Raw genomic sequence first — 15948 nt, forward strand, 5'->3', positions numbered from 1 at the left:
ATGCAAGCTGCAAATGCATCCCAGGCTTACCTGAAGAACAGGACCCCCAGTCCCTTTCATGGGCCGCAGTGGCCCCACCTGGCTTCACGAGGCGTCTACACCTCAGTGGCTGTGCTCATGGGGGTCGTGGTGGTCTCAGCCACTCTGGTGAACGGGCTAGTCATTGCGGTCTCCATCCGGTTCAAGAAGCTTCGCTCTCCTTTGAACTACATCCTGGTGAACTTGGCCTCGGCCGACCTTCTTGTCACCTTCTTTGGAAGTACCATCAGCTTCACCAACAACACCTTTGGCTTCTTCGTGTTTGGCAAGACGGTGTGCCAGTTTGAAGGGTTCATGGTCTCCTTAACAGGTAAAGCTGACCAGCACAACGGTCGTGTCTATACTGAGGTGTGGGGAGAGAATTGTCAGTATTACTTCCATTTTGGATTTGAGGTGGGCCTAAAATTGAGGGGGAGGGGAAAGGGTGTGACGTCATGAAATAGCAGCAGGGACAGAACCGACACGAAACCATGGGAAGCATGGTGTTTGGAATATGTGATTGGCGTTTGGAATATGCTGCCACAGGAGGTGATGATGGCCACTAACCTGGATAGCTTTAAAAAGGGCTTGGATAGATTTATGGAGGAGAAGTTGATCTATGGCTACCAATCTTGATCCTCCTTGATCTCAGATTGCAAATGCCTTAGCAGACCAGGTGCTCGGGAGCAGCAGCAGCAGAAGGCCATTGCTTTCACCTCCTGCACGTGAGCTCCCAAAGGCACCTGGTGGGCCATTGCGAGTAGCAGAATGCTGGACTAGATGGACTCTGGTCTGATCCAGCAGGCTCTTTCTTATGTTCTTAAGGCCATTGCTTTCACCTCCTGCATGTGAGCTCCCATAGGCCTTCAGGCCACTGCGAAGTAAAGCAGAGTTGACCAGATGACCTTGGTCTGATCCAGCAGGCTCTTCTATGTTCTTAAGGCCATTGTTTCACCTCCTGCATGTGAGTCTCCCATATAGGGCGCCTGGTGGGCCACTGGCGCAGTAGCAGAGTGCTGGACCAGATGACTCATCTCATTCCAGCAGGCTCTTTCTTATGTTCTTAAGGCCATTGCTTTCACCTCCTGCATGTGAGCTCCCATAGGCGTCTGGTGGGCCACTGCGAGTAGCAGAGTGCTGGACTAGATGGACTCTGGTCTGATCCAGCAGGCTCTTTCTTATGTTCTTAAGGCCATTGCTTTCACCTCCTGCATGTGAGCTCCCATAGGCGTCTGGTGGGCCACTGCGAGTAGCAGAGTGCTGGACTAGATGGACTCTGGTCTGATCCAGCAGGCTAGTTCTTATGTTCTTATGTTCTTAAGCAATGGGGCATAGAAATTAGAGTTCCAGATTTGGACTAAGGAGACCCAGGTTTTGGACTAAGGAGACCCAGCTCCATGGGGGGCGCAAACTAGGGGTTCCCAGTCTTTTTGGAGCAGTGGGAATCTTTGGCATTCTCACACAGCATACTGCGTTCAGCCACAAAATGGATGCCGCACAGATAGAGCCAGCCACGGAATGGCTGCCACAGCTTACATTCAGTCCTAAAATAAAAATGTATGTGTTGGGGTGGCAGCTGCAGCCAAAGCAATGTTTTAAAAATCTGCAGAGCCAATCAAATTTCCAGGGACCACTCAAAAGTCTTCCTGAGTAAAAGCCCCACCTTGACCCCCACCCCAACCTTCTAAAATAGTGGGCATCAGAAAAAACACCAGTGGCTACCACTTTGGGGACCCCTGTGTTAGCAGTGCTCAGGTTGTGGGGAGGTCTCAGCACCTGAGAGTCAGACCTGCTCTCACTGGCGTAATGCCCATTGGGCAAGGTGGGCAGCTGCCCAAGGCATCACCTTGTGGGGGGGGGCATCAAAATGCTGGGTTCGTTTTTGGGTATTTTAGTGGTTTTCCATTTTTGGCTGCAGGGGGGCGCAGTTTTTAGGCTAGCGGCACCACAATTTCAGTGAATCATCCAGAGACTGTCCTTATGCTACCCCCCAAGTTTGGTGAGGTTTGGTTCAGGGAGTCCAAAGTTATGGACTCCCAAAGTGGGTGCCCCTATTCCCCATTGTTTCCAATGGGAGCTAATAGGAGATGGGGCTACAGTTTTGAGGGTCCATAACTTTGGCCCCCCTGAATCAAACTGCACCAAACCTGGCGGGTATCACTAGGGCAGTCTCCTGGTGAGACCCTGAAAGTTTTGATACTGTGCCTTCAGAAATGTGCCCTCCCCCCCGCCCCCCAGCCTGCAACCCCCATTAACAGCAAAGCAGAAAACTGAATGCAGAACAAAGATTCTTGGACAAATTTCGGGATGTTCTTGCAGGGAGGGCATTTTTGGACGTATCAGCACCAAATTTTCAGGGTATCATCTGGAGACTGTCTTGATGGCACCCCCCAGGTTGGTGCAGTTTGGTTCAGGGGGTCCAAAGTTATGGACTCTCAAAAGGGTACCCCCCTGTCCTTAGCAAAGAATACACCTTAGTACACCTGCCTTAGTACACCTTAATACACCTTAGTACACGATGGCCTGGCTGAGAACTATCAGATACTGGCTACGTATCCACTATTTGCAGGATCACTCCAGTTTGTTACACCTCATGCTTTCCGACTATGCAAATTCTAGGTGGCTGAAACTAGTTGAGGGAAAAATCAACACTCTTGGCTTTTCATTAGAGTCGTTAGTCCCTCTTTCCCTATCAGAAGCATATAGCTGCTTGAAAACTAAGCTATTAGAACAAGAGTATCGGGATATGATAACAGTTGCGAGGAAAACGTGTTCCCCCCTGACCCTGCTTATTCCAATTGAACAAGGACACATGGCCAATTATTTACAGTGGATCACCAACCCTAAATTAAGAAGAGCTTTAACACTGGCCAGATTCAATCTAATGCCTTCTATGCTGCTCTATGGCAGATATCAACAAATTGATAAACAGAGGAGGCTATGTCCATGCAATATGGGTCAGGTGGAGACACGCTCTCATACCCTCTTTCATTGTGTAAGGTTTGCAAAAATCAGAATGTCACAATCTGCACTTTATCCCATTTTCTGTATAAATAAATCTAACTGTGATGCTCTTAAGATACTCTTATGCTTTTGAACAACATGGGATCCCACAGTGTGTGAGAATGTAGCAAAATTTCTGCTAACAATAATAGACGTAAGTCTAGATGAATACCAACCAATGTCTATGTATTATGACCACATATAGCCAGCAGTAATTTTGCTAGCTTCTGTCAGTATCCGATGACGTTTAAGTGAGTTAACTTAGCTGAAGGAATGTCCTATAGTTACAGAAGGACCATGTATATATTTTAGTATTTAGTATTTTAGTACCAGTGTCTATAATTGTGAGCAATAATGGGCAAATTTTGTATGCTGATTTTGTATGTTTATTTTATGCCAATAAAGGCTTGTGAATTAATACACCTTAGTACACCTGCCTTAGTACACCTTAATACACCTTAATACACCAGCCATACTACACCTTAATACACCCACCTTAGTACACCTTAGTACACCTTTATACACCTGCCTTAGTGCACCTTAGTACACCGTGATAAACCTGCCTTAGTACACCTTAGTACACCTTAATACACCTGCCTTATTACACCTTAATACACCTTAATACACCAGCCCTAGTACACCTTAGTACACCTTAGTACACCTGCATTAGTACACCTTAAAACAGCTCAATATACCTGCCTTAGTGCACCTTAATACACCTTAATACACCTGCCTTAGTACACCTTAATACACCTTAATGTACCTGCCTTAGTACACCTTAATACACCTTAATACACCTGCCTTAGTGCACCTTAATAAATCTTAATACACCTGCCTTAGTGAACCTTAATACACCTTAATAAACCAGCCTTACTACACCTTAATACACCTTAATACACCTGCCTTAGTACACCTTAATACACCTTAATACACCTGCTTTACTACACCTTAATACACGTTAATACACCTGCCTTACTACACCTTACTACACCATAATACACCTGCCTTACTACACCTTACTACACCTTAATACACCTGCCTTAGTACACCTTAATACACCTTAATACACCTGCCTTAGTACACCTTAATACACCATAATACACCTTAATACACCTGCCTTACTACACCTTACTACACCTTAATACACCTGCCTTAGTACACCTTATGCATTTCATGTTCCTACTACACCTACCTTAGCACACCCAGTAATACACCTTAATACACCTGCCTTATAACGCCTTAATACACCTTAATACACCTGCCTTAGTACACCTTAATACACCTCTGCCTCCAGTACAATCTTTAATAACACCTTTTAATGCACCTGCCTTAGTACACAATCTTAATACACTTTTTAATGCACCTGCCTTAGTACAATCTTTTAATACACCTTAATACACCTGACTTAGTACACCTTTTAATACACCTTAATCACACCTGCTCCTAGTATGTCTTTTAATACACCTGCCTTGTGTAATAACCTTTTAATACTACACCTTTTGCATACACCTTCCTCTTACTACACCTTACTTCACATACACCTTAATATACCTGCCTTAGTACACCTTTGCATTTCACACCTTAATACATACACCTGCCTTACTTTCATGCCCTTAATACACCTTTAATGAGCCTTTTAATTCACCTTGCCTTAGTACACCTTAATCACAACTTAATACACCTTAATGCACACCTGCCTCTAGAACACCTTTTTTAATACACCTTTTAATACACAAGCCTTAGTTCACCTTGTAATACACCTTTAATACACCTTAATACACCTTTTTGCCTTAATTCACACCTTTAACACACCCTAATACACCTGCCTTTGTACAACTTTTACTACACCTTTTAATACACCTGCCTACTACTACACCTTAACTACTACACCTTTTACTACACCTGCCTTTAGTACACCTTAAAACACCTTAATACACCTGCCTTAATACACCTTTATCACATCTTTTAATTCACCTGCCTTAGTACACCTTTTAATACACCTTTTTAATACAACTGCCTTAGTAACAATCTTTAATACACCTTTAATTACCTGCCTTTAGTACACCTTACTACACCTTAATACACCTTGCCTTAGTAGTACACCTTGCATACACCTTGCCTTACTACACCTTAATACACCTTTAATGCACCTGCCTTAGTACACCATAATACACCTTTAATACTGCCTAAGTACAACACCTTTTTAATACAATCCTAATACACTTGCCTTACTACACCTTAAATACAATCTTAATACACCTGCTGCCTTACATACACCTTACTACACCTTAACACACCTGCCTTAGTACACCTTAATACACCTGCCTTAGTCTTCACCTTTTTAATACACCTTAATACACCTTGCCTTACTACACCTTTACTACACCTTACTACACCCTGCCTTAGTACACCTTTACTACACCTGTCACACCTGCCTTAGTACACCTTTTAATACAATCTTTTAATGCCACACTTGCCTTAGTGTAATAATCTTTTAATACACCTTAATACACCTGCCTTAGTACACCTTAATACACCTTACTACACCTTAATACACCTGCCTTAGTACACCTTAATACACCTTAATGCACCCTCCTTAGTACACCTTAACACACCTGCCTTACTACACCTTAATGCACCTTAACACACCTGCCTTACTACACCTTAATACACCTGCCTTACTACACCTTAATACACCTTAAGTGCCAATCTTAATACACCTGCCTTAGTACACCTTAATACACCTTTTACTACAGCCTGCCTTTACTACACCTTAATACACCTTGCCTTAGTACACCTTGGCAATACACCTTAATACACCTGTCTTACTACAATCTTTTAAATACACATTCCTGCCTTTAGTGCACCTTAATACACCTTTTAATACACCTTTTAATTCACCTGCCCTTTAGTACATCTAATACAACTTAATACACCTTAATACACCTGCATTAGTACACCTTTAATACACTCTTACCTTACTACACCCAATACACACATAATACACCTGCCTTTTAGTTCACCTTTAATCACATCTTTTAATACACCTCAATACACCTGCCTTTAATACACCTTTTACTAAGCACCTTTTTCATTGCCTTTTACTACACCTTACTACACCTGCCTTACTACACCTTACTACACCTTAATATACCTGCCTTACTACACCTTACTGCACCTTAATACACCTGCCTTAGTACACCTTAATGCACCTTAATACACCTGCCTTACTACACCTTACTACACCTTAATACACCTGCCTTAGTACACCTTAATACACCTTAATACACCTGCCTTAGTACACCTTAATACACCTTAATACATTTGCCACAGTACACCTTAGTACACCTTACTACAGCTGCCTTAATACACCTTATATCATTAATCTTTAAAAACACCCAATTTTAGTACACCTTATCATTAACCTTAATACAATCCTTAATTAACCTTTCCTTAGTACAATCTTTTAATACACCTTAATACACCTGCCTTAGTACACATTAATACACTTTAATGCACCTGCCTTACTACACCTTAATGCACCTGCCTTAGTACACCTTACTACACCTTAATACACCTGCCTTACTACACCTTAATATACCTGCCTTAGTACACCTTAATACACCTTAATACATTTGCCATAGTAAACCTTAGTACACCTTACTACACCTACCTTAGTACACCTTAATACACCTTAATACACCTTCCTTACTACACCTTACTACACCTTAATACACCTGCCTTAGTACACCTTAATACACCTTAATACACCTGTCTTACTACACCTTAATACACTTGCCTTACTACACCTTAATACACAATAATACACCTGCCTTAGTTCACCTTAATACATCTTAATATACCTGCCTTAATACACCTTAATACACCTGCTGTAAAGGATTCAATGGTGTTGATGGTGAAGTAACCTTGAGTGCATTCCACAGCCCATGACAATAAGCTCGGGCGGAGACCTTATCTCAAAGCTGGAGATGAGGACCCGCTCCCATGGGAAGCAAGGGAAGGGGGATGGGTGAATGGTGTTATAACCTGTGCTTCTGGCGGGAAGTGTCATTCCTGCCACTGCGTGTACTTGAGCTTTCTAAGATGTCTTAATAAATGGACTTTACCTCCCAAAAGCCTTTTATTTCTGCTTCTATGGAATTCTTATTGTGGCAGGAATCCTAATACATCTATATTCCAGTGCAGTGGACCTCTGGTGTCTTGACATGGAGAGGTTGAATGTTTCTGGCGGAATTGCGCGGTATTCCCCAAAGAGGGTTCCTAAATCTTCCTTTCTGGATCTGGAGAGTGTTCGCAGGAGAACGGGCCTGGCCAGGTTTCTTCGCCCTCAGATCAGCACGAAGTCTTCCTTTACTCCGCTGAACCAGGGACGGACGCACGCACCATGGGACTTCCCATGAGCCGCTTTGGGCGCTTGAAGTCTATGGATCGAAGCCTGTGGATCGGATCTCTACCGCCTCGTGTGGATTACAAACCTCAGATGCAACCTGTCATGGAAGAGACAGGCCTGACCACCTCATGCGGCAACCCAGGAATCCATTGAACGGTTCCTGGACTGTGATGGCGGGATGTTCTAAGGAACCACCGCGGCATTACACTGGGGTCTGGCCCAAAGGACACCGACTAAACCTGAATTGAGGGTATCCGCACTGCTTCCCAATCGGGACTTCTGATCCTGCCAGCGACCGCACCTTGAGGTGCTCGGGAGCCACCGGCTACCGGGCGCTACGGTGTTCCTGGCGTCTCGCCTAGATGAAGAAGAGTCCTAAGAAAGCCTGCACTCCCAGCCGGATCTGTTCCTCTCCCTTCAAGGAGACCTGGATGAGGAAGTAGGGCGACTCGCGAGATGCCCAAGAAGCATGGGACCCGTGAACGCCAGCTATGGGAGGAGGAACGGGTACGTTGCAGCAAGAGCGCCAAACCTGCAGAGGGACCGAACGCAACGCAAAGAAGTTCAACCGAGTTGGACCGTACAAGATGCTTCCAACGACAATATGCCTCCAGAATCTGTCAGTCCATGATAAAGTCCTGGAACACTCCAGACTGGATTTACAACGGCAACGCCAAAGCGTTTCAGGCCTGGCGCATCGCAGTGAGCTCACTGTGCTCCTTCCAACGGGACGAATCCGGCTAAATTGGAACGAAAGAGAAAGCTGCTGCGCGCGCATCAGATGTACTTCGACCCGCAAGGAGAGGGAGCTGGCTGCGTTGGAGAGGGAGTTAAGGAGGCAGCAGACCAGGAACCCCAAGTTGGAGTCGGCGTTGTTACTGACACGCTGGTGTTGTGGGGTTGACGTGATCTGGGTCCTGCCACCCAAACGCCAGCCGCACCGCCAGCACTCCCCGCATTCCGCCCCCCCCGCACAACAGCCGCTCGCCCAACCCGCCCAACCCGCTAAACCACCACCCCAGCAGGCACCAAGAAAGCCGCTGAACGGGGCTACTATCGCCCCTCGGATACCAGCCCGCTTTGATGGGACCGCCTAAACTTCCCTACTTCATTTTGCAACTCAATGCCCACTTGGAAGCATCTGCGATGATTTATAACCGGGTCTGAGCGCCAAAAATACGGGACATCGGGTTCGGGCCCTGGATGGGGCAGCAGCCTAATTGGTTCGTGACTCTTCTAGATTTGCAGGATGAAGTATTCCTCGCGACGGGTGCCCCATTCTCCGTCTTAAGAGCTGGCTTTCCAAGATCCTGCATGTAGAATGAAGCTATCCGCACTCCATCAAACTATCCAGCAAGGCAACCGCCCGCTTTGCAGAATTTGCCCGCGGAATTTCGCGGCGCTGCTGCTCGACTCTCCTGAGTGGCCTGGAACGCATGAAATGCTTAATACTGGATGCTGTGGACGGCAAGCTGAAACGGTGTTTTTAATTCGGTCCCTCGCATTATTGCAGATTGGATCCAGTTGGGATCCCAGGTGGCATCTCGCCTGGAATACCGCCGTACCGGTGGCCTCTACACGCCTAAAACCCACTACTGTGTCCACTCAAGTCAGCTTCCAGCTGCCCCCCTAACGAACCACACCTCGGAACGCCACGCCGACCATTGTGTCTTTATTTCGCGGAGGGCCAGAAATACCAGCCGCCAACCGTCCCAAGAAACAAAAAAAACCAACCGCCCAGTTCAAGCATCTCCATCTGCTGCTTTTCACCACGCAGGTTTCAGTCACGCCGACGGTTCAGTTTTAAAGCGTCATCGAGGGCTTACCCAGAGGAGGGAAGCAGCTGTTTGCCTCTTCTTCCGCTTCCCATGGACATGGGCTCGACTCCCCGACGCGGTGAAGTGAAGGCAGCTTCCCATTACTGTCCAAGCATTTCTGGCCAACCCCGCTTAAACACACTGCGACGCAGCCTCGCCCTTGTGGGATTCTGGCTGCTCCCATCGCTTAACATGCCCCAGGTGGCAGAGGAGCTTAGGTCTGGACCAAATTCCCTGGCTGCTTCCATACCATTTTCCACTCCAAATGGACGGCAGCTCTTGGGAACGGTAATAAGGACCGCCCAGTACAAAGCCACAGCCGTAGTTCTCCTCCGTAATTAATTGGGAGAAAATTAGCGTTTTATCTTGGCACCAGTGGCCAAACACTCCATAGTTTGTAATGCCTTGCTTACTGCTTGGCATGAACCAAAAATTCATTTGGAAAGAACGGATCTTAGAATTTACTCGACCCTCCCCGCGTGAACACATGAACTGGGGAAAACCCAACTTCTCCTGACACACCCTCCCTCTGGCTTCTTCAGCTTATTGCTCCCCGATCTTATTGGTATCCCACCTGCATATCATGATCTAGCCAGAGTTTTCAGGAGCAAGAATGCTATCATTGCCACCCCACAGAGACACAGACTGCAAACAGTTATACAACCAGGGGCTAATACCCAAAGGTAGAATCTATCGCATGAGTCCCAATGAGGAGAAGGAACTCCGTACTTGGACAAGAACTCGTTTCGGTTCATAATGGCGGGCTACCAAACACACACACACGCCAGTTCCCGTTTTGTTTGTAAAAGAAAGATGGGTCCCACGGCTTTGCACAGATTATCGAGGTCTCAACGCTGCCCTGTCCAATAAATATCCTTTGCCTTTGATCGACCTTTAGATGCACTCGGCAAAGGGCTTATTTTACTAAATTGGACTCTGAGAGAAGCTTACTACAGAGTCAGAATTGAAGGCTATGAACACTTGACCGCTTTAACACAAAGTTTGGACAGTTTGAATACTTAATAATGCCATTCGTTGGGTGGGGCCCTCGGGCTTTATGGCCCTTATCAACGAAGTTCTATGATTTATTGTACAAGGAGCTTGTGGTATATACTTAGGATGACGCTTTTAATTTACTCTAAACCATGGAAGAGCAGCATGAGACATTGGTTCGGGAGGTATTGAAACGCTTTGCTCCTAATAACTCTCTCTTTGCCAAACTCTCCAAATGCAGTTTCACCAGACCTCCATTCATTTGTTGGTCGATTCTTCCAGGGCTTGAAAAATGGATCCCGTTAAAATTGACGCAGTCCCCTCCAATGGCTCGCTCCCCACCAACCGCAAAGAACTCCACCTTTCTTTGGTTTTGCTAATTTCTATCGCGGACTTTATACCCCACTCCGCTGAACTGACTTCTCCCTCACAGACCTCTACGCACTAAGGGTAAAGATCCACTGTCCTGCCAAGCCTCGGGCCCCCCCTTCTGGTCTGAGAGTGTCAAGCAGCCTTCAGCCTCTTAAAGTCTCGTTTTACCACCCAACCTATCCTAAAGCACCCTGACCCAGATCTCCCGCTTGTGGTTCACGGGATGCCTCGGACAAAGCACTGGGGCAGCCCCATTGCAGAAAATAAAGATGGTAGGCTGGTTCCGTGCTTATTTGTCTAAGAAATTCTGGTGCTGAACTCAACTGGACTGTGGGAGATAAAGAGACTGCGCCATCAAAGTGGCACTTCCACTTCATGCCACTGGCTGGAGGGAGCCAAACACCCCTTTCAGGTTTGGTCGGATCATAAAACTTGGCAGCTCTTCCACTCTCAAGATGTCTGCAAAACAACTGCAATGCATTTCTTTTCTCGCTTTCTTTACAGTCCATTTTTTCCCTGAAAAAACCAATAACTGGCTGGACGCGCTCTTCTACCCGGGAGGGGGGTGGAGCTGCCCACGAGACATTCACAAGACTGTTCTTTCCTCCCAGTTAGTTGGCTGTCACCCGATTCAACGTCAGCCCTTCCCTCCTCCACCCCATTCCTAGTCTTCAGCCCTTTCCCAAGGGAACTCGGCAGGCGGGCTGCACGAGCCTCTCAGCGGAAGAAAGTGACTCCCCACCGCGCTTGAGACAGAGTTTGGCGGAGGGGGGACTGTTGGCACGCGCCTCCCTCCCAGCAGGTTCTGAAGCTGCCACCATGCCCGCTCGCTGGACATTTTGGCTTTAAAACTCTGCATTTAGCCCGCCGCAGTTCTGGTGGCGCTGCGAATGCGCAAAGACATTGAGGCATACATTATACGTTTCGCTTGTGCAGAAGCCAAACCATCTCTGAAAGCTCCCATGGCTGCTGTAAATCCTCTCCCCGGGTGGCCTCCCGCCCTTGGGAAGTCATCTCCATGGATTTTATTACAGATTTGCCCGAAAGTCATGCAACACGGTTTTATGGGTGGTAGACTTATTTTCTAAACAAGCCCATTTTTATTCCATAAGGCCCATCCCTCCGCCCTAAGTTAACGGTTGTTCATTCCAACATCATATTTACCGCTTCCACTTCCCATTAAGGTGGTCTCCACCGCCGCCCCCAATTCATCTCAAAGTTCTGAAAGCGCTTTTAGTTGTTAGTCAGCCTGCCGTCACCTACCATCAGCTCTTCCTTCAAAGTGACGTACAGACGGAGAGAACTAACAGAACCCTGAGCAGTATTTACGTTGTTACACCAACCACCAAGACAATTGGTGCGTAGCTTATTCCGCTTGCAGAGTACTTACAACAATGCAGTTCATAGTAGTACAAAGAAAACCCCTTTGAAATTGTATCTGGTCGCCTTTCCACCTGCTACACCACCGCAGCAGCTTTGGACCCCCCAGAGTTTCAACAGTGGGATTTCATCCCAGTCGAGGGATGGAAAACGGTCCAGACCGCTACAAATAAGCAAAGGACTCCCAAAAACTGTAAGCGGATAAACACCGCCGGATTTTCCTCTCCGCGCAGGGGCTCCTGGGTGTATTTATTCACAAAAATCTCTGTGAGACGCGTATAAATACTCCAAACTTGGCAAAGATTTGTGGACCTTCAGATTACTAAAGTGATTAATGATGTCACTGCTCGCTTTAGATTTGCCCAACTCTCTTGGTAGTGTAACATTCATCCTGTCTTCCATTCCAGCTTGCTCAAGGAGGCTCCTCACCGATGCTCGGCACGACTACCGGGAGAGAGGCCCCCACCGACTACTGGCTGATGGTCACAAGCACTACTTAAATTGACTTATTCTGGACTCTCGCTTTAATCTCCAAAACGCTTGCAATATTTAGCTCTGGTGGGATATTCCTCTGGGTATAATCAATGGTTTATTCCGAAAATATTGAAGCCCCCACCCTTATTTCTGCTTTCCACCGGCTTTCCTCGCATAAACCTGGGAGGGGTCTTTAAGGGGAGGCAGGAGTGTAAGATTCATGGCAAGGATGGTGAAGTAACCTTGGAGTGCATTCCACAGCCCGGGCGACAATAGCTTCTTCGGGCGAGACCTTATCTCTCATGCTGGGAGATGAGGACTCCGTTCCCATGGGAAGCAGGAAGGGGGGATGGGGTGAATGGTGTTATAACCTGTGCTTCTGGCGGGAAGTGTCATTCCTGCCACTGCGTGTACTTGAGCTTTCTAAGATGTCTTAATAAATGGACTTTTACTCCCAAAAAGCCTTTTATTTCTGCTTCTATGGAATTCCTTACACCTGCCTTACTACACCTTACTACACCTGCCTTACTACACCTTACTACACCTTAATACACCTGCCTTACTACACCTTACTACACCTTAATACACCTGCCTTACTACACCTTACTACACCTTACTACACCTGCCTTACTACACCTTAATACACCTGCCTTAGTACACCTTACTGCACCTTAATACACCTGCCTTACTACACCTTAATACACCTTAATACACCTGCCTTTGTACACCTTACTACACCTTAACACACCTGCCTTAGTACACCTTAATACACCTTACTACACCTTAATACACCTGCCTTAGTACACCTTAATACACCTTAATTCACCTGCCTTAGTACACCTTAATACACCTTAATTCACCTGCCTTAGTACACCTCAATACACCTTAATACAACTGCCTTAGTACACCTTAATACACCTTAATTCACCTGCCTTACTACACCTTACTACACCTTACTACACCTGCCTTAGTACACCTTAATACACCTGCCTTACTACACCTTAATACACCTTAATGCACCTGCCTTAGTACACCATAATACACCCTATCACTTTGCCTTAGTACAATCTTTAATGTACACCTTAATACACTTGCCTTACTACACCTTAAATACAACTCATAACACACCTGCCTGCCTTACTACACATTAATACACATTAATACACCTGCCTTAGTACACCTTAATACACCTGCCTTACTACACCTTTTAATACACCTTATGAGCCTTTTAATACACCTCCAAGCCCTACTACAATCTTAATACACCTTTTACTACACCTTTAATACACCTGCCTCTACTACACCTTACTACACCTTTTAATACACCTTGCCTCAGTACACCTTTTTAATACACCTTGTAATACACCTTTAATACACCTGCCTTACTAAGCACCTTGTAATACACCTTAATTCACCTGCTCTTAGTACACCTTTAATACACCTTAATTCACTCCGTCTTAGTACACCTTAGCCTACAATCCTTTAATACAACTGCCTTAGTACACCTTAATACACCTTAATTCACCTGCCTTACTACACCTTACTACACCTTACTACACCTGCCTTAGTACACCTTAGTACACCTTAATACACCTGCCTTACTACACCTTAATACACCTTAATGCACCTGCCTTAGTACACCATAATACACCTTAATACGCCTGCCTTAGTACACCTTAATACACCTTAATACACTTGCCTTACTACACCTTAAATACACATTAATACACCTGCCTTACTACACCTTAATACACCTTAATACACCTGCCTTAGTACACCTTAATACACCTTAATACACCTGCCTTACTACACCTTACTACACCTTAATACACCTGCCTTACTACACCTTAATACACCTTACTACACCTTAATACACCTGCCTTACTACACCTTACTACACCTTAATACACCTGCCTTAGTACACCTTAATACACCTTAATACACCTGCCTTAGTACACCTTACTACACCTTACTACACCTGCCTTAGTACACCTTACTACACCTTAATACACCTGCCTTAGTACACCTTAATACACCTTACTACACCTGCCTTACTACACCTTACTACACCTGCCTTAGTACACCTTACTACACCTTAATACACCTGCCTTACTACACCTTACTACACCTTACTACACCTGCCTTACTACACCTTACTACACCTTAACACACCTGCCTTAGTACACCTTACTACACCTGCCTTACTACACCTTACTACACCTTAATACACCTGCCTTAGTACACCTTACTACACCTTACTACACCTTAATACACCTTACTACACCTTACTACACCTTACTACACCTGCCTTAGTACACCTTACTACACCTTAACACACCTGCCTTAGTACACCTTAATACACCTTAATACACCTGCCTTAGTATGCCTTAATACACCTGCCTTAGTACACCTTAGTACACCTTAATACACCTTAATGCACCCTCCTTAGTACACCTTAACACACCTACCTTAATACACCTGCCTTACTACACCTAAATGCACCTGCCTTACTACACCTTAATACACCTTAATACACCTGCCTTAGTTCACCTTAATACATCTTAATACACCTCAATACACCTGCCTTAATACACCTTACTACACCTGCCTTACTACACCTTACTACACCTGCCTTACTACACCTTACTACACCTTAATATACCTGCCTTACTACACCTTACTGCACCTTAATACACCTGCCTTAGTACACCTTAATGCACCTTAATACACCTGCCTTACTACACCTTAATACACCTTAATACACCTTACATTTAAAAAAAATAATCTTTAATACAATCTTAATACACCTGCCTTAGTACAATCTTTTAATACACCTTTTAGCCACCTGCCTTAGTACACCTTAGTATTAATCTTTTACTACAGCTGCCTTAATACACCTTAATACACCTTAAAACACCTGACTTAGTACACCTTAATACACCTTAATACACCTTAATACACCTTCCTTAGTACACCTTAATACACCTTTAACACACCTGCCTTAGTACATTAATACACCTTTAATGCACCTGCCTTACTTCACACCCAATGTAACCTGCCTTACTACACCTTTAATACACCTTTGCATTACACCTGCCTTACTACACCTTTTAATACACCTGCCTTAAAACACCTGCCTTAATAGACCTGCCTTAATACACCTTAATACACCCGCCTTTACTACACCGCCTTTTACTACACCTTATCACACCTTAATACACCTGTACCTTAGTACACCTTAACTAAGACCCAATCTTTAATACACCTGCCTCCTACTACACCCAGCATTACACCTTAATACACCTGTCTTACTACACCTTAATACACCTGCCTTACTACACCTTTTAATACACACAATACAATCGCCTTAAGTACACCTTAATACACCTTTTAATACACCTGCCTCAGTACACCTTTGTAATACACCTTTAATACACCTGCCTTAGTACACCTTACTACACCTTAATACACCTGCCTTAG

The 15948-nt window shown here is 45.3% G+C and overlaps 1 protein-coding gene across 1 annotated transcript in view; it reads left to right on the top strand.

Annotated features, from left to right (window-relative positions):
- Nucleotides 1-15948, top strand: part of LOC125445643 (pinopsin-like) — a 40513-nt gene continuing 24565 nt past the window's right edge. The window contains exon 1 of the mRNA XM_048518824.1: nt 1-349. Within this exon, the coding sequence (XP_048374781.1) occupies nt 1-349 (349 nt within the window). The remainder of the gene's footprint in view (nt 350-15948) is intronic.

The sequence above is a fragment of the Sphaerodactylus townsendi genome, linkage group LG16 (assembly GCF_021028975.2).
Source record: "Sphaerodactylus townsendi isolate TG3544 linkage group LG16, MPM_Stown_v2.3, whole genome shotgun sequence".
Lineage (NCBI taxonomy): Eukaryota > Metazoa > Chordata > Lepidosauria > Squamata > Sphaerodactylidae > Sphaerodactylus > Sphaerodactylus townsendi.